Genomic DNA, 19,589 nt, shown 5'->3' on the forward strand with positions numbered 1-19,589 from the left:
CTCACTACTAACCTTCTTTTAGATAATATTTTCTATTCATTTGGGATATGAACAGTGACATTATTTTCACATTTTCAGAATCCATCTCCCTATCCCTCCAACTGAGGTATAGCATATTAAATATCACAGCAAAAAAGAAACAGAAAAGTCTCATCTAATCTCCCTGATTTATATATGTGAATTCAGGCCCTTTGGTGAAATGACCTACAGAGCTAGACTAAAGGAAGATGAAAAAAGGCAGAAAGGATTAAAACTGATGTTTGTTCACTGTTTTAAAAAAGAGGAGAAAAATAATGCCTAAAATAAACAAGTCTAACAGACCTTTGGAGTTAACAAAATTAACAGGTCACTTGTTTGAAAGAGAAGTGGTTGAAAAAAATTATCTACGAAATCTGTTTCTAACAAATCCTCACTCTTCTGAGAATAAACCTCAGGACAGCCAATACTCCCGGCAGGCTCAGAGCAGTCAGTGCAGGCCGCTTTCCGGCCACTCAGCCCCGGTCCCCTGCAAAGGCAATTACGGGATTCCTGTGGTGGTGTTTAGTGAAACACATACCAATGCTGAGGTCCTCTGCAGGCACACACAGCAAGCCCGTAAAAGGAAGTCAACACCAGTTTTAGTGGATCAGTGGATTAAGATCAAACTGTAATTTCTAAGAAGTAAAATTACCTAATGTGTTTTTTTAATAAACCCACCATAAAATAAGTGACATGAAATAACTACACCTTGAAAGTTTGCCATGCAGAACTAAAACAATGTTCCAGTTGGCATTTGTCCATTTAGAGACCCACATGGATGAGGCAGCATCGTGCTTCTATGACACCAGTGTCATCACTTCTGACCTACTGTCTTGCGCCATACCTGTCATGTCTACTTTTCTTGGCAGATAAATCATCTCCAGAGGCAGGTCTTCTCTTTTTCCTTGGCGGCATCACTTTACTGAAGCAGTCCGAAGAACTACAAGACCGCAGGCTTCCTACAAAACAAGGAGTCAAAGGGCACGAGATTAAGGTATGCCACAGCCCAACACTTCCAAAATAATACCCCCGCCAAACTAGAAGTTTTCATGGCTGGTACTGTAAATGGTTTAAATGTTATTTGTAATTGCTATGAGATAGAAAAAAAACAAAGTTTTTAGTTTCTCTTTGAGAAAATGTTATAGTCACACAAATAAGTTAATATCCCCCCCCCCCAACCACACCAGAAATAGAAGTTATTACAACTTCAATTTACTCCCCCAAAGCACTAATAATATAAATCATCTAGGCTTTCAGCTCCTCCTGCATGTCAGTGTTCTTTCAAAAGGAACTGCACTGCTATCTCTTGCAAGCACTTCACTCGGCAAGGCAAGGCCAGCCAGTCACCTTGATTCAAAACACACACAGGGGGTAGCAGTCCCAACATTCTTAAGCTTTAAGAGGCATCTGGGTTTGGGGTTTAAAAAATAAAACAGGATTTGGATTTTTGGGGAAGAAGCCTGATATGATCTTGAGCAAAAATTTCCATATTAATGTTTAGTTTGTTTCTGCCACCTGAAAAAGAATTTGCCCTCTCACTCAGGGTTTTCAGAAGCATACGCTTCACTTTGTAAAACATATTTAAATGTAATAACAGACAATAACAACATGGAATACTTATAAGACCTTACTGTGAGCCAGGTCCTATTGTTAACACTTACATGTATTAACTCAAACTCTTAACCTCATAACAAGCTTATAAAAAAAAAGAACCATCAATACTGCCAATGCAAATGAAAAAATGAAGGCAAAGAGAGTTAGGTGGGATACAAACCCTGACAGTCTCATTTCAGACTGTCTTAAACATTATAAATTATAAGACAATTATAAGATAACTAGAGGCCCGGTGTACAAATTCATGCCCAGGTGGTGTCACATTTATAAGATAACTAGAGGCCCGGTGAACAAATTTGTGCACGGGTGGGGTCCCTCGGCCTGGCTGGCAACCAGGGCCCAACGGGGCTGGGGGAGGTTGGCTAGGAGGAGGGGCCACAGGAGGTCGGCCAGCAGGGGGTAGGGGCTTCGGGAGGTTTAGCTGGCCCAGGGGGAGGGACCGCAGAAGGTTGGCCGGCCAGGGGGAGGGACCACGGGAGGTTGGGCAGCCACGGGAGGTTTGCTGTGGGAGTGCACTAACCACCAAGGAGCAGCTCCTGAGTTGAGCGTCTGACCCCTGGTGGTCAGTGCGCATCAAAGTGACTGGTTGACAAGTCATTTGGTTGTTTGGTCGCTTAGGCTCTTATATATGTAAATTAAAATACTCCATCTTGGCACAAGTGCTAGCAGATATACTATGTCAACAATGCTGAATGACAGCAGGGCAGAGGTAATTATCTCTACTTGACAGATGGAAAAACTAAGACTCAGGCATCCAAGTACTTGTCACGGTCTCAGAAGTGCTACATGTCAATTCTGGACCACAAATCTTACTCATTCCACTGGCCCACTGGTAGAGACCCTGGGCTCTCAGTGACCCAAGAGGACAAGAGCCAAAAGGTGCTGGACTGAATGATCCGCAGTTAATGAATGAGCTCCCACTCTTCACCTACCTATGTGGCTCGGTCAGTCATTGACCTAGTCTGGGTCTCTGGTGTGTCATTTGAAGAATGAGAACTGTGGCCCTAGTTGGTTTGGCTCAGTGGATAGAACGTCAGCCTGCGGACTGAAGGGTTCCAGTTTCGATGCTGGTCAAAGGCACATGCCCGAGTTGCAGGCTCAATCCTCAGTATGGGACATGTAGGAGGCAGCCGATTCATGATTCTCTCTCACTGTGGATGTTTCTATCTCTCTCTCCCTCTCCCTTTCTCTCTGAAATATATATATAGAATGATAACTGTGACATACATCCATTCAACAAGGTTCCAAACATTGTGTGTAGACAGATGGTGGGGATATAAAGAAATATGTTCCAAGGGACATAATGGGAGGTATAACCGTGGCCTCAGGCTGGACCTCAATGCTCAGTGGATCCTCATAACCCTACAATGTAGGAATTTGTTAGCATGCCCGTTTTTACAATGAAGAACCCGAACCAGAGACCAGATGACGGACGGAAAGCAGCAGGTGAAGTCAGAGATCAAACCCCAGCTCTCAGCAGCGAAGCCCAAGGTCTCCACCACCACTTGTGACCACCTCCATTAACCTGAAGAGCAGAGGCTGAGAGGCAGAGAGAAGCAAGGACAGAGCCCTGGGGAGTGTGGAAAGCCAAGGGGTGGGAAAGAAGGTAAAACCTGGGCAGGGAAAAACCTAGGAAAGGATAATGTCTAGAAGCCAGAGGAAAAGAGAGTGGTCAACTGCACACCGAAGTCAGCTCAGGAAGCAGTGAAGGCGCCCACTCCACTCAGCAATGAAGTCCAGTAGTAATGGGTTGGTGATGGTGGAGGCTAAATTGCAGTGGGCTGGGGAAGGATGTGAGGTGAGGGAGTAAACTTACTGAATGTGGACAACTCTTTCTAGAAAGCTACTCGAAAGGCAGGGAGAGCATGTCAGTAACTAACAGTCACAACCCTGTGGTCAGGACTAGAAGCTAAATCCCAGTTTATACTTGGGCTTCCACAATTGTGCTAAGTTACCTGGATAATATGCTTCAAGAAAATACCAGCCAAAAGCACTACTCTGTTATAAAACAAGACTCCAGCCTGAATGGGGTGCCTGCCCAGTGCTGGGTACCGGGCAACACATATGTTCAAGGATCTTGCTTGCATGTACAAAGGTACACCTTGGTTTGCAGGGTCCCGGTTTGGGTCACCAGTGTACACACAGCTGATAAAGTATCTTACTGTAGTAATAATGAGATACATGTACTGAGAGTCCTACAGCAAACTCTCAATGTTTGTTGAAAATTCCTAAAACATGTGTAAATCAAATTCTGCTAAAAACAAACAAAAAACACAGTACATTTCCAGAGAAATAAAACACTTATGAATAGATTATATACCATAATTTCAGACTTTTTTCCATTTCTCATTAAAACAAGCACTTGACTTTAAGTTTCTTGGCAGGTAGGATGTTTTAAAACATATTCTAGAATGTTTGCATCTAAAAATAACTCTGTGATGTCTTTTTATAATAAAAATACTTAAATCTAAGTGAATGTTTTACAAATTTATATTTATTTGTATAGTTAAATTTAGACTTTATTGTATCAGAACTTGCATCACAATCTACTTCAATTAAACTGTCTTTAAACTTTAAAAAGTTTAGTAAACAAATAAAGAATGCTATGGAATGTTTATCTTCTTTAAAGAATGAGCTATTTTAACCCTTTAAAGTATCTACTTGAGTACAAACAATCTGACATTACAGGCAGAGGCAAAATATTAAGGCTGACATTTCAAATAAAAGCAAATTACTAACAAACTTTAAGAAACCCAGAAATTCATTTGAAATTATCAGAGCTACAAATTTTCATTCTCTGACAATCACCAAGGAAACGCATAAAAAGATTTTAGGGAGCTACCTTAAAGCTGGTAAGAAATGTTTGGCAGAAACATATGAAAGAAGAAAGCCTCTTTGTAATAATAAAAAAACGAGGAAGATGAGAAGAATAATCCCAACTACTGAATCCCAAACTATGATTCAGGCCCCTTAATATTACTATCTTGATTGATATTCTGGTGCTCAGTCTAACTATTTCTATATTAGATGAAGAGTGAGTGAAAACCCTCCCGACTCTCCCAGCATTAGAAGCTCTTTCTTCATGCTTTCCTATTTATATGATCCTTAGAAAGGCTATATAAATTGTTTATATTTTTCACCCAAGGGTTATAATTTGAGTTCAAGTTTAATTCCTTTTGGTTGAGTGTTCAAAGAGAACAAATAAGTTCTTCTATTAACCAACTTTATTTCAAATAAAGCAGGAACTGAATGAATATAGCCATCCTTCCCACATTAAACAATTAGAAATACTGCCAACCTTTTCCAACAGATCTATCCTAATATTCGATCCCAGAAAATAATTTTAAAGAGCAACTTGAGTTTACCTGCCTCAAACCTAAGGCCCTTTAGTGTCTACTACCCAGCTTGTTGTTATGATAATGGTTTAAGTAAGCATGCTATTCTCAATAAATGCTAAGTAGTTACTCCACTGTCTCTCTCTTTTTTTAAAAATCTTTTCACTGGTGAGCCTCAAATAAAAAAGTCCTGTTTAGAATTCATTTCCTGTAAAACACATAAAATTATGTGCCCAATTTCTAGTCATCTCCAAATAAAAGGTCTATAAAATTAGAGAATTTTTCTGAATTTCCAAAACAGTGCAAATTCATGTTTCAATATAAAAATCTTACTGTTTAATTTTTCATTTTAGTGACTTTGTTGTATCATACAGCCTTTTTCACATAACATTTTACATGGTTCATTGTGCCACTTCAATACTTTTTAGATAGCCATTTCAACCTCACTTTTGACTTAACAATGTTACAGATATAGTAATTTGAGTTGATAAACAGATTGCATTTTTAGACACCTTACCAGTACCTAATATTTTATTTCATTTTTTTGAACAGATCGTTGAACTACTTGCTTGCTTAAAACTATTAGTGTCTAAATGAGCAATTTTTATCCCACTATTTAAGGCAAAAAAAATCCCTTTCTCTCTAAATAATATTGATTCTGACAGGTATCCTCTTCCTTCATCATTTTTTGTCCTCTCTGGTTTTTTTCCTCATTCCCAGTATTTTGGGCTACTTCTCCAACATTAACTCTGTCTGTCTGACTTTTATGTTTTTTGATGGGAGGAAGATTGAAAGCACCAAGGAAAAGTGGTAGAGGAGACAGAGCAGGAAGATGGTAGCCTCTTGTGCACTTAGAGTTTGGCTCTTCCACGTACAGTTGTTATAGCTACTGCTCAGACTACTGCTGGGCCAAGAGATTCAAACAGACATTACAGTAATTAACAGTATAGATTTTATGTTGTTTCATTTTTAAAGTACAATCATTATAGGTATGGTAATCACAAGTGATGCTATAACCAGATGGAGAAATGTTAATGAAATTGGCAACTCTAAGAAATTACTAACACTAACTGACATTGACAGGCACTTACGAGGTACCAGGCACTGCACCAACATGTCATACATCAAACATCAGACATATCCACTATGCCCACTGGGCGAGAGAGGAGGCATGCGGTTAAATACATTGTCCACTTTCATTTTCCTTAATTTTAACTTACTGTTATTAAATTGTCATATTCAAATTAAATATGTAAATGTGAAATTACTATAGTAACCTCACTCACTTTAATCCAAAGTTCAAAGTTAACTATATAATGTATAAGATTCAGAATTTAGAGGTTTTATTACCTTAGCAAAGAGGGGACAACCTAAAGGCTTTACAAAGACAAAATTCAGTTTTAAAAATCAAAACTACACTAACTCTTAAGTTTAACAATATCCCCAAAGCCTACCAATCTACTGTCCCAAAATAGGAGAGAAGTGTGCTTTTTCTCTTAACTATTAAAACTGGTCCTGAAAATTTTATTTCAGCATTACTGGTCATAGCTAAAAGTTGAACACACTTAAATGTGTATCAATAGAAACATATCATGATATATCCATGAATTAGAAAACTATGCATTTATTAAAAAATAAAGCAAAAACTTTATAAATGCGTTACAGTATATCTCCAAGATATACTGAGTGACAAAAAACAAGAGGCACATGCAGATATACACTTGTTATTTGGGGTAAAAAAATGTCAATATCATCATCATCATCACCATCTGGGAAACAAATATAAGAATGTAAAAGTTACCTCTAGAGAGTCAAGTGTGTAGTAGTAGTGGGGATGGGAAATGGGGTAATGAACTGGGACAAAAACCTTCATTTTTTTGTTTTATACCTTTTCGACATTTTTTTTTTAAACCATGTGCATACATTGCTTTTCAATTATTAAGAAAACTGCTCTTAGGCTGGGGGACTGTCTAGGGCGGGGGGATAAAATGGACACATATGTAATACCCTTTGTAATACTTTAAGCAATAAAAAAAAAAAAAAAAAAGAGGAAGAGGAAGAAAAAGGTAAAGATACAAATTATGAACAACAAATACACATCTTTCTACAAGTGAATCTGAAAATCAAGTGAATAAATAATCCGATGAACAGAATAAACTGGTGAATATAATAGAATCAGGGGCATAGAAAGGGAGTAGACTGACTATTCTCGGGGGGCGGGGAAAGGGGTGTGGGGGGGATGGGAAGAGACTGGACAAAAATTGTACACCTATGGATGAGGACAGTGGGTGGCAGGGGTAAGGACAGAGGGTGGAGTGGGAACCGGGTGGAGGGGAGCTATGGGGGGAAAAGGGGAACAACTGTAATAATCTGAACAATAAAGATTTAATTTAAAAAAAAAAAAAAAAAAAAGAAAACTGCTCTTGACTATCTTTGAATTGACCTGTATTTATTGAAATAAAGGGACACTCTGGCCTGCCTTCTAGAACACTCCTGGCAGTCTCTGCCCCTTGTCTCACTCCTTCCCAGGAAGGAGTTTGTGATCTCACTGGTGATCCAGGGATGAAGAACTGATCAGAGGGGCCCAGCCCTTCTGAGCCCCTTTCAGATGGACCACCCAGCAGAAGTCCAGCCCCTTCCTCCCACTGTCACAGTGGGGTTTAGAGAGGAAACAGAGGGAATGCTGGCCTGTGCTTATTTCGTTGTGGTGGTGATCGATGTAAGACTAGTATATACTAGTAGTTCAGGTATATAAATACTGAAAAGCCTCTGCATTTTTGCTGCACAACTAAGCTGTGTTTTCCAACAAACCTGTTACTTCAATCTCCATCTTGCACCTAATTTTCAATTAATTCTGAACCAATTTGGAGGGGAGGATGGGAAGAGTTCTAAATCCCAACAACATCCAAGATACACTGTTAAATGAAAAAAGAATGATACTGTACTGTATAGTATATACAGTATGATCTCATTGATGCCAAATAAAAAAAACCACTACTATAAAAATATATGCATGTATAAAAATGTCTGAAAGAGTAAACATTAAACTGGGGGAAGGTTGGATTGGGAGATGTGAGAGGACTGTCACTTTTTACTTCTAAATTTACTTTTAAGCTACTCAAAATTCACCAACAAGCATATAGTCATATATTATTGTGGTAATTCTCAAAAAATTTTAAATATACTTACATTTGTGCTGGAAGTTTTAGAAACTACAGATCAAGTGCAAGTTCTAAACTTTATGATTATCAACAGTTTAGAGAAGTGGTTTTCAAAGTGTGATCTCCTGCATCAGCGTCTCTGGGAGCCTGTCGGATATGCAAACTGAGGCCCCACCCCAGTCTACAGGATGAGAGACACTAGGGGTGGAACCCAGCAATCGGTTTTAACAAGCCCACCCGAGTGATTAGAATACTAACAGGGCTGGAGAATCATTTATAATAGTCACGTTTCAATTTTCCCATTCGTAAATCCTCAGGACCTAGACAACACACACATACTCTCTACCTAGCTATCAAATCATTTTATCTCAATTCAACAGACATTTATGGAGTACCTTTCAAACTGTATTACTGTAGTGACTTTTTAGTATGAACTAAAATACTTCAGCAGAGAAATGACAACTTGAAACCACTAGGGAGAATCCTCATCCCCTTGAAAGGGCCGGAAGTAGTCTGTCATAGCCAAGCCCCAGTACAGATTTCCCACTGAGAAGGAACCGTAAATGGCTGCCTCACACACTGGAAAAATTCTCAACCAAGTAGCAACTTGTTAATGGAATGTATTACCATGTTGAGCATTCCCTGCTAGTATTTCTCCTTTGTAACTTTAAATTAGGAAGGTTATTTAAAATTAAGTAGTATTAGCATTTACAGATACCTGTTTGGTGATCGTCTTGACCAACGTCTTCGGTTAGATTCTGCAAGAAATATGTTCACTATTACCAAGAAATCACACCATCACAACAAGTTTTAAAATTCAATATTTTCATAAATAGCTGATATCTTAATATCCGTAACCTAATTTTTTTTTATCAACTACATTTAAAACAACTATTTAAACAGCTGGTAGTTTTGTCATTGAAAGATTGACTTACTAGCTTATTAAGGGTGTGGTAGATCTTATGAATATTTGCCAGTGTTGAGAGATGAGAATTCAGCTGAAAGTCTTTAAAAAAGAAAAAGAGGAAAATTCAGTGTCATTTATTTCCCAAACTGCAAAGACTATAAAAAGAAGAACGCTCAGATGTAATGATAAACAAATGTTTTGATACAACTGAATCTCCATTAACTTGATACTTATTAAGTAAAATACATCATGCAACTACTGACCTATCTCCTAGAAATAGTCTGACAATAAAGTTAAGTTCCCAACCAAATGTTCATGAAATTTTCATGTGGATTGTAAGGTAAAACAAAATACTTCAATAGTGATAAAATCCTACCAGCAATGAACCTAAACTTAATAGAAAAATATCAACAATGTTAGCAAATTAAACAAGTTATAGAAATAGAAGACAGATCTCAAATGAAATGTGTCAGCTTTCTCTTTCCTTTTCTCTTCCCAGAGTTACTAGCAAAACATCAAGCTCCCAACAAGAAAATAATAGAAAAGCCTCTCAACTATTCAAGAGTTCTTACAATATATTTATTTTTTTGGCTCTAATACAACAGAGAAAGCAAAAAAAGGAATCTAAGCCCCTCCCCCTCCTATTAGTGAAACACAGACAAACCAAAGAATTATCCTGCAAACTCTGAGTCTGGTAGGCTGAGCCCTGTGATGGAATCTATGCTTACTTGTACCACAATATTCAATGTGCCACAAAAACACAGAAAGAGAAATCACACTCAGAGAAACATAGCCAAAGCAAAGAATGCATCAGCTATTGAATCATCTCCTACAGTTGCAAAATTACACTCTAAGTCAGACATACAAGAAGAATTAAGTTGCTCCATCTTAGAATCCTGTACAATATAAAACTTTCAGTTAAACCGTTAGGCTTTTGAATTTCTAATGTCAAATGACTTTTATAAATTATGCTTGCATACATATTAGGCTATGTAAAAGTGAGATAGAAGTCTATAAATAATTTCATAAGCATCAACAGATGTATTTTCACAAAATATCAAGATTTACATTAGTTGCTTGTCTTTACTATCATAAAGGTTAGTCTTGAAAGTAACCTGGAAAAAATACTGCAACTCTCCAAATTATGCCATTCTGATAAAAAAGAAAAAAATATCACCCTTAATATTTGTAACCTAAATTTTTTATCAACCACATTTTACTTGGGACATGTATCAGATGCCAAGAACAAACCCAAGAGAAGACTACAATACAAGTTGTCTGTGCAGGGGGACTGGACTCTGGGCAGCTGCTTTGAATCTGGAAAGCAAGCTGATTTTCCTGCCAGTATTTAGAAAGCTTTACTTTCTTTTCTAAATCATGGCAGGAATCCAGGTCTTGGCTGGCCTAACAAGGCAGAGGGGCCAGCAGGCAGCAGAGCCCTGACATTCACACTCCATTGTCAGGAGCAGCCAGCCATACCTGGATGCTACACATGTACTGCTCCGGCCCACCTGGCCACAGCCAAACACCTAACAACACAGTTACAGCCAATGAGAATGTTCCATGAGTGTTTTTGGCTGAGAGACAAGCAGAGTAGGGCCCCAGGCTCTAAATGGGTCTCAATATAGACAAGTGTTAATTGTTTGGCATCTAAATAGCTTCGCCATATTTAAAGTAAATGGTGACATAATGTGGCACAGAACCTTCTCCATCTTAATTAGTGCATTGCACAGAGAAGTTTTAAAGTATTAGGGGTGTGTGGGTGTATGTATATGTACATGTGGGTATTCACTTACTTATGTTTATATTTAATAAGCATGGATAGAGATCTCTAAAGCTAGAAGCAACATCTCTCTCCTGGCCTGCAAGAGGCAATGGGGAACTTAACCATACACCAACCCCTCCCCCTGAATCTACTACTGAGCCAAACTCTCCTTTTTATACTCCCAATTTAAAAACAGGAAGACAAATGATACATTCTATTATCATCTTGAACTTAAATCCCGAGTTAAATTCTTGCCCCCCGCCCCCCCAAAAAAGAACAAAAACAAAGACAGAAAACTCAAGGATCTGAATTCTTTTTTTTAACTGAGGCCTCACAGGAGGGAAGAGAAAGGGGCTTGCCAAAGATCATAGAGCAATGTGGCTTCCAGGCCATGCCCCGCTCCATGCTATAATTTTTTCCCCACTGATGTTAACTCAACTGTCAAAATTCACATAAGAGAATCTAAACAAAATCGCTAAATCCTTCTACACATACACACACATACATGTAAACACACATTCACACACACACAGTTCCTACCCAAATACTACTGTGCTTTAGTACCTCTCTCTGGACTCTGACAACTCATTTGAATCTTAGGTCTACCAGTTATTTAACCTAAATTTTGATGTCCTCGTCTGTAAAATGAGGTTACAAAGCTTAGGTGTGACAAACATTCATTACAATGCCTCGACCATACTAAGTGCTCAACAAAAGATATCAATTACCACTATATTTGTTTATACCATTTTCCACACCACACAGCTATCTAAAATGGTCTAATTTCCATAGGTCCAATAAAGCCCCATCTCAGAAACTCCAAAGTTGGCGCTCTCTCCTCTGTGAATGAGGCACATGGCCTGGTACATCTCCAGGGCCTCTGGTGGCATTGCCATATTCATATACCATGATGTTCATAATGATAATCTCCACAACAAAATATACAGGAGCGTTTAAGACCAGGTTCTGTACATGAAGTTTCATTTTACAGGCAAGGAGAGTAACAAGGTTCATTTCACAAATCACGAAATATATTTCAGCAATTCTCCACTTCCCTATCAGATGTCAACTACCATCAACATCTCGTCATCACTTCACACACACACACACACACACACACACACACACACACTAAAAACAAAAGGAACTAGCAACATAAAAAAATTTTCTTTAGTTTCATGAAGTAGGAGGAGACACAAATTCAAGGAAAAAAGACAAAAATGGTCTTAAAAAATAAATCCACAAAAGTTAGCACATATCAAATTTATGGTTCATCTGTTCAGTGCTCAGGGCAAGTAAATAGACCTTAAAATCTAAAACAGATTTCACATCCTCAAGGAATAGATGTTAAGGGTAAAGAGCAAATGCTTTACAGAGAACGTACTTAGGAAAGCACTAACTGATTCATAAAAATCTCCGGCTCATATTTCTATTCTGAAAGATAATGCTAGGCTAAGCCAACTTTATTCCATGATCAAATGGCTCTCCACAGGAAAGAAGTGACTGGGCTTAACTCTCCTGTGTGATAAGCAAACTCTATATTCTGTATTAAAAGCAAAAAAATGACTCTGTAAAAAGGCACAGTCTGCTTGATAAATAGCTTGCCTAAATTATTTTCTGGGTATTTTTAAAATATCCAACAAAAGCTGACTGGGCATAAAGTTTCTGGTGCTTGTTTGTTTGCTTATTTTTATTACCATTTGCTGTGATCTATCCTATATAATAAAAGTCTAATATGCTGAGTGTCTAGTCAGCCATTCAACCAATCAAATCATAATATGCTAATGATATGCTAAGGCCGCTCAACTGCTCGCTATGATGTGCACTGACCACCAGTGGGCAAACAGTCGACCAGTCGCTATGATGTGCACTAATCACCAGAGGGCTGACACTCCAACCGGTAGGTTAGCTTGCTGCTGGGGTCCAGCCGATCAGGACTGAGAGAGACCAGCCGGACACACCCTGGAGCCCTCCCACGGTCCCTCCCAGGCCCCAATCATGCACCAGTGGGGTCCCTCAGCCTAGCCTGCACCCTCTCGCAATCTGGGACCCCTCAGGGGATGTCGGAGAGCCGGTTTCGGCCTGATCCCGCAGGCAAGGCCGAGGGACCCCACTGTTGCACAAATTCATGCACGGGGCCTCTAGTCTAGCTATATAAAAGGCTAATATGCTAAGTGTCCTTCCCACCTTCCAACCGGTCACTATGACACACAATGACCACCAGGGGGCAGACGCTCAATGCAGGAGCTGCCAAGATGCACACAGAGAAACGGCACCTCGGAGCTAGCACACACAAAATAACACTTGGCTTGCCCCAAGTGGGACACAGGCCCTGCCACCACCCTGGAGCAACAGCCCACCAAATCGCAGCCGACACTGCCGAGACCCCATGGTGCAAAATGCAGCCCACAGCCCAGCCCAGAAACAGTTGCTGTGGGTGCTGGATAATGACATCACATAGCAACGCCGGCTTCCTCTCCCTAGCAACTAGCCTCCTTGCAGTTTCTTCAGCCCAGGAACCCGGCTTGCTTTATAGCCAGGTGGAAACAATTACACTTTAACCAAATGTCTGTGAAGCATTTTCCTGTGCCTCATCTCATTTGATCCTCACAGAACTCCTGGAATAGGTAGATAGGAGACTCAGTGGAATCCTTTTTTTATTATTATTAGCTGGAAAATGGAGATTTAGAAAGCTTAGAAAGTTGACCCAACTGAAAAGAAGAAATGGTGGACCTTGAAAATGACTTCAGGTTTTTCTCATTGCGCAGAATATAGTCAAACACTGCTGCAGTTAAATATTTTATCCTTTATTCTCCCTGCATGATCTATAAAAATAAACTGCTTCATATTGATATTTACTGCTGTGTTGCTGACAATTATCTGTAAGAGAAGTTGGGGTGCTTCACTGGGCTGGAAAAAAATTAGCTAAATCAGAAAGCAGGTCTAATTAAGCAAGTTTATTCTATATCTATAAAAGGCTAAGTTGACTCGCGCATGTGCAATACATATAAAGCTCTTGCTGGCACCAATCACACACATGTGTTTCCATCTGTCATTGTCAATCATGAATTTTGTTGATTATTATAGAGAAAGGGTGAACAGCAATATTAAAATATTTCTTCTAATTATTTTCCTTTCAATGTGCACGAATTTGTGCACCAGGCCACTAGTATAATATAAAAGAAAAAAATGAATGCCACTGAGAGGTCAAAGCCCATTCCCCCACACTACCCACAATATAGACAGAGATATATTCAAAATGAAACAATTATGGATAAGTTCAGACAATGACTGTCAACCAAAAAAACATCAAATTTAAAAATTAACACTCCTAATAGAAGTTTACTTACATAAGAGGCTCAGAAACAATTTGAATGCATATAAAAACAAAACCTTTCCTTTAGCCCTGGCCGGTTTGGCTCAGTGGATAGAGCGTCGGCCTGCAGACTTAAGGGTCCCAGGTTCGATTCCGGTCGAGGGCATGTGCCTTGGTTGCAGGCACATGCCCAGTGGGGAGTGTGCAGGAGGCAGCTGATCAGTGTTTTTCTCTCACTGATGTTTCTAGCTCTCTATCCCTCTCCCCTCCTCTCTGTAGAAAATCAATGAAATATATTTTAAAAAAACCTTTCCTTTATACCATAGTCACTTGTAAGATACAGCTGGGAGGTGATCTCAATTATAACAGCAACAAAAAGCAATAATACACGTAAGAATAAACTAAAATATATAAAGTCAAATGAAGAAACAATGAAAGTTTACTAAAATACATAAATGTAGCGATATTACATTCTTGAAATGGAATGACCCAGTATTGTAAATCAAACATATCTCCCTTTACTGAATACACATTAAATGCAATCAAATTCCTATGCTTTGTGCCTCCCAGTTCCCCCTCCTCCCCCGCCCCCCAAGAAAGAGGTAGGAAAAGGGAGGGAGTCAGATAAGCTTGGCAGATTGGTTCTAAAGTTCATCTGAAAGAACAATCATGCTAGACTTGCCAAGAAATTGTTGAAAAGAATGAGGAAGAACTTGCCCTATCAGATATCAATATATAGGGTAAAGCAGAGGTTGGTAAACCCTCTATAGAGGGTCAGATCATTAATATTTTGGACTTTCTGGGCGATATGTTCTCAGTTGCAACTACTTTGCCATTGTAGATCAAAAGCAACCATAAACAATACACAAACATATGAGTATGGCTGTTTTCCAATAAAACTTTATAAAAAACTAGATGGACGCCCTAACCAGTTTGGTTCAGTGGATAGAGTGTCGGCCTGCGGACTGAAGGTTCCCAAGTTCAATTCCAGTCAAGGGCATGTACCTTGGTTGCAGGCACATCCCCAGTAGGGGGTGTGTAGGAGGCAGCTCATCAATGTTTCTCATCGATGTTTCTAACTCTCTATGCCTCTCCTTTCCTCTCTGTAAAAAATCAATAAAATATATTTTTAAAAAAACACACAAATAAACTAGGTGGTGAGCCAGATTTGGCCCAAGGGCTGTAGTTTGCCACTGCCTGATATAAAGGCACAGTAGTCCCCCCTTAACCATGGTTTTGCTTTCTGTGGTTTCAGTTGACCAGTCAACCACAGTCCAAAAATATTAAATGGAAAACTCCAGAAATAAAACAACTTAATAAGTTTTAAGTTGTGTGCCATTCCGAGTAGTAGTGTGATGAAATCTCATGGCTGCCTAGGATGCGAACCATTCCTTTGTCTAGTGTGTATTCACACTGTATAAGCTCATGCCCCTTTAGTCACGTAATAGCCACCATCTTGGTTATCAGATCAACTGTCCTGTATCACAGTACTAGTGTTTAAGTAATACTTATTTTACTTAATAATGGCCCCAAAGCTCAAGATCAGTGATGCTAGAAATTCTGATATGCCAAAGAGGAGCTGTAAAGTGCTTCCTTTAAGTGAAAGGGCATGTATGCCTAAGATAAAACATAGCCTCTATAGGGTTCGGTATTATCTGCAGTTTCAGGCATCCACCGAGGGTCTTGGAAATTATCCCCCATGGATAACAGGGGAATACTGTAGCAGTGATGGTGAACCTATGACACGTGTATCAGAGGTGACACACTAACTCATTTTTTTGGTTGATTTTTCTTTGTTAAATGGCATTTAAATATATAAAATAAATATCAAAAATATAAATCTTTGTTTTACTGTGGTTGCAAATATCAAAAAATTTCTATATGTGACACGGCACCAGAGTTAAGTTAGCATTTTTCAAAATGCTGACATGCCGAGCTCAAAAGGTTCGCCATCACTGCTGTATAGTAACTAAAATGTATGGTACGTGTGCAAGAAGATAAACCAATGGAAGAGTGTTGGTAAACATGTATGTATGTATGTATGTATGTAGAAGCACACAATCAATATATGGTAAAATTGCATTTGAAATCAATGGGGAAGAGATAATTATTCAGTAAATACAGGGGCAACTAGCTAGCATGTGAACAAATTAAAGTTAATTCCAATTTCACCCAAAAGTTACTGATGGAAGGGGAAGGCATTCAAGGCAAAAGAAAAGTCCTTATCATGGACTCAGGGCTCTACACACTCTGCCTCTACCCCATCTATCCAATCTCATCTCCTACTCTTCTTCCCCTCGCTCTCTCCTTTCAGTCACAGTGAGCTTCCTGCTGCTGTGAACACTCCAAGCATACTCCTCCCTCAAGAGCTTGAACATGCTGTTCTCTTTGCCTTGAGCCCTGTTCCCTCTAATAATAATAGGGCTTGTTCTCCTACTTCATCAGACTGCCATTTAAATAGCACCTTCTTACAAATTATTGCCACACCCAACAAACAGGAATCCTTCTTCACTCTTTATCACTTTACCATGCTTTACTTCTCTTTATGGCATTAGTACCAACTCATATGATATTATGTCATATATCTGTCATCTTCCTCTACCTATAGAATGCAAGCTTCATGAAGGACCACTGTATCCCTAGTACCTAGAACAATACTTGGCACATATAGGTGCTCAAGGAATACTCAATGAATAACTGAATGCAGACACAAAGACACCAAGACCTAAATTCAGTATGTTTATAACATTTCAGCGCATCCAAACCATTAGAACTTCAAATGTGAGAAGCAGCATGATGATAGAGACTCAAAAGGAAGACGAAGGTAAGGGGGAAAAAAAGACACTGAATCCCGCTTCAGAGTTTAGATTTAATCTCCTACAGACCAGCACAGGATATGCAAATGTAACAGATAAACATGTCACTTTCAAGAAGCAGCAATTCTACTCAATGGTAATTCATCTACAAGAGTTTTCCGTGAATACGAAAACAGAATTATGGCACAAGACTTTGAAGACATTTCACCACACTGAGCTAGCCTCCCAGGACCCTGAGGGTACCTAATCCACAGAACCTCTGCCATAGCAGAAGGCTGGTGAAGAAGTTTGAGAAGCACTGCTCTAGGTTTGAGTGCCATGCATATTGTTTAAATCAGGAGCATTTTAGGAAGATCATTCTATGACAAATGTATGGCATAAATGATAGGTGGCCTGGATTTAGAATGGCCTTTCATGAATACTACTGGAAGTGATTGAGGTGGGAAATAATTAGGGCCTTAAGTTAGACAGTGGCAGTAAAAGTGGAGAGGAGAAATCCTAAGTACAGTGAAACTACAGAATATCTACATTTAACTCATACAAATTCAACTTTGTTCACTTGGCAACAAAAAGGAGGGAGAGAGACAGACAACATGAATCCCATAGCCGCTGGGTTTCCATGTGCCAATCACATTTTGTGCATCTCACATTATATGAGTCTAGTACTTAAAGATGTATTTTTCATAAAATGTGGTCCCTAAACACAAACCAGCTGCTTCAGCTGGTGTTCCACTGAAGAGCCAGCAATCTATTCCAATGCTGGAGGAAAGAACTGACTGTGCTGGATTTATCCGAGACAACCTCCAATGGGGCTTCTTCTGAAAGTATTTCCGGGGATATTTCTAATACGGGTGATTTTCACCTGACATACAGACTTTACAACTAACTTAGATGCAAAATGTGATTGCACTGTAAGGGAACCACTAAGATTGCATTCAGGAGATGAGAGAGAGGAGCTGTGTTGCATATCCTTTTGTCCACTTCTCATTTTATTAGCTCAAGTAGGTCAAACAGCTAGCTATGGCCAAACTGGGAGTAAGTCACATCTTCTAATTGCCAATCCAAAGTCCACTCCCCGATGCTAGCTTATTTCTAATCAGAGCAAACACTGATCTATTTTCATGCTCCATAAAGGAAAAAAAGCAACAGTATTTCCCACCCAAAGATGTTAAAAAACAAGCACACAAACTTAGGGTAATATATTTTTTTAAGTTACAACAGGCAAAATCTAAAAACAACCTACCATCTTTTTTTTTAAAAAAAGGTATCATCAGTAACACCAATGTTATTTCTATTCAAAGTGCACTTCTTTCTTCTGATCTCCAAAGACTGATGAAAGTATTTTATTATTAGCTAAACTCCAGTTGACCAATCAGTGAGCAATGCTCTCAGGTATAAAAGTTTTTAATGAAGCAATATGCACAGATATGTACTTAATAACTGCTTTTTGATGACAATAAAAATGATCAAATCAGTAAAGACTTGGGGTGAGGAAGCCCCTGGACACTGAGGTAATGACAGACTAATGACCACATTATTGCCAAAAAAGTGAAATAGAATTGGACAAAATTAAAGATGATCAAAATCAGTACCCAATTCTAAATGTTTTTGAAACAGAACAAGACATGATCTAGTGTAGTAGGGCTAGGCCTCTCTTATTGGATGGGATTTAATATGGAATGCTTAGAGATTCTCTAAGCCCTGGGTGACATGGCCCATCCTCCTGAAATGCAATTTTACTCAGCGATACAAAAAAGGAAAATAATTTTGTTGTTAAAGCCAAGGGTGTAGTGCAGTTGAGAGCCACTGTTTAGGTTTGCTCTATCTCCTTCCTTCCAGAGAACAGTAGCCTTCTTTCCTATGGGCTTCAGATAAACAGAGGATGAGAATGTCAGTGATGTCAAGTGGAGAACCCCGCCCACATGCAAAGGACCTTTGATTTCAATCAGAGATTCTGGATTTGTTACTGCAAAATAAAAGAAAAAGAATCCAAGTCTTCAGCAAGCCCTTACAAAGCCCCACATAACCTACATTATCTGACCTAAGTCATCTCACTCCACTCCCACTCACTCCATTCCAGCCACACTCCTCCTTGAATACTCAAGTGAATTCCTACCTCAGGGCCTTTGCATTTAAAGTGCCTTCTCTCTCTAAAACCTCTGATGCTCATCAGACCTGACAGGTTACTTGGTTTAAATATCTACTCAAATATCACCTGGTCAGAGAGGTCTCCTCTGACCTCCCTATCCAAACCAGCACCTCCACTCCCCACCAGATTTAGATTACTACATAGCACTCACCACTTTCTGATGCTTTTTTAACAGTTTTATTGAGATACTAGAGGCCTGATGTACAAACTTTGTGCAAGAGTAGGCCTTCCTTCCCCTGGCTGCCGACACCGGCTCCCCTATGGCACCTGGGACCCAGGCTTCCCTTGCAGCCCCAGCTTCATCTGGAAGGACATCCGGAAGGACCTAAAGTCTAATTAGCATATTACGCTTTTATTATTATATAGTTCACAAACCATACAACTCACCCTTTTTTAAAGTATGTAAGTCAATGGTTTTCAGTGTATTCACAGAGTTGTGCAACCGTCACCACAATCTAATTTTAAAACATTTTTATCACCCCATTAGTAGCCACTCCCTATTTCTCCC

General features: G+C 39.2%; 1 protein-coding gene across 1 annotated transcript in view; it reads right to left on the reverse strand.

The window, feature by feature from the left end:
• DCUN1D4 (defective in cullin neddylation 1 domain containing 4) overlaps nt 1–19,589 on the reverse strand; it is a gene marked incomplete at its 5' end in the record, with an annotated part of 68,846 nt that overhangs the window by 35,438 nt on the left and 13,819 nt on the right. The window contains 3 exon segments of the mRNA XM_081099104.1: nt 863–977; nt 8,847–8,886; nt 9,064–9,134. Coding sequence (XP_080955230.1) covers nt 863–977; nt 8,847–8,886; nt 9,064–9,134 — 226 coding nt within the window.

The sequence above is a fragment of the Myotis nattereri genome, assembly GCF_964212035.1.
Source record: "Myotis nattereri genome assembly, chromosome: 1".
Classification (NCBI taxonomy): Eukaryota; Metazoa; Chordata; class Mammalia; order Chiroptera; family Vespertilionidae; genus Myotis; species Myotis nattereri.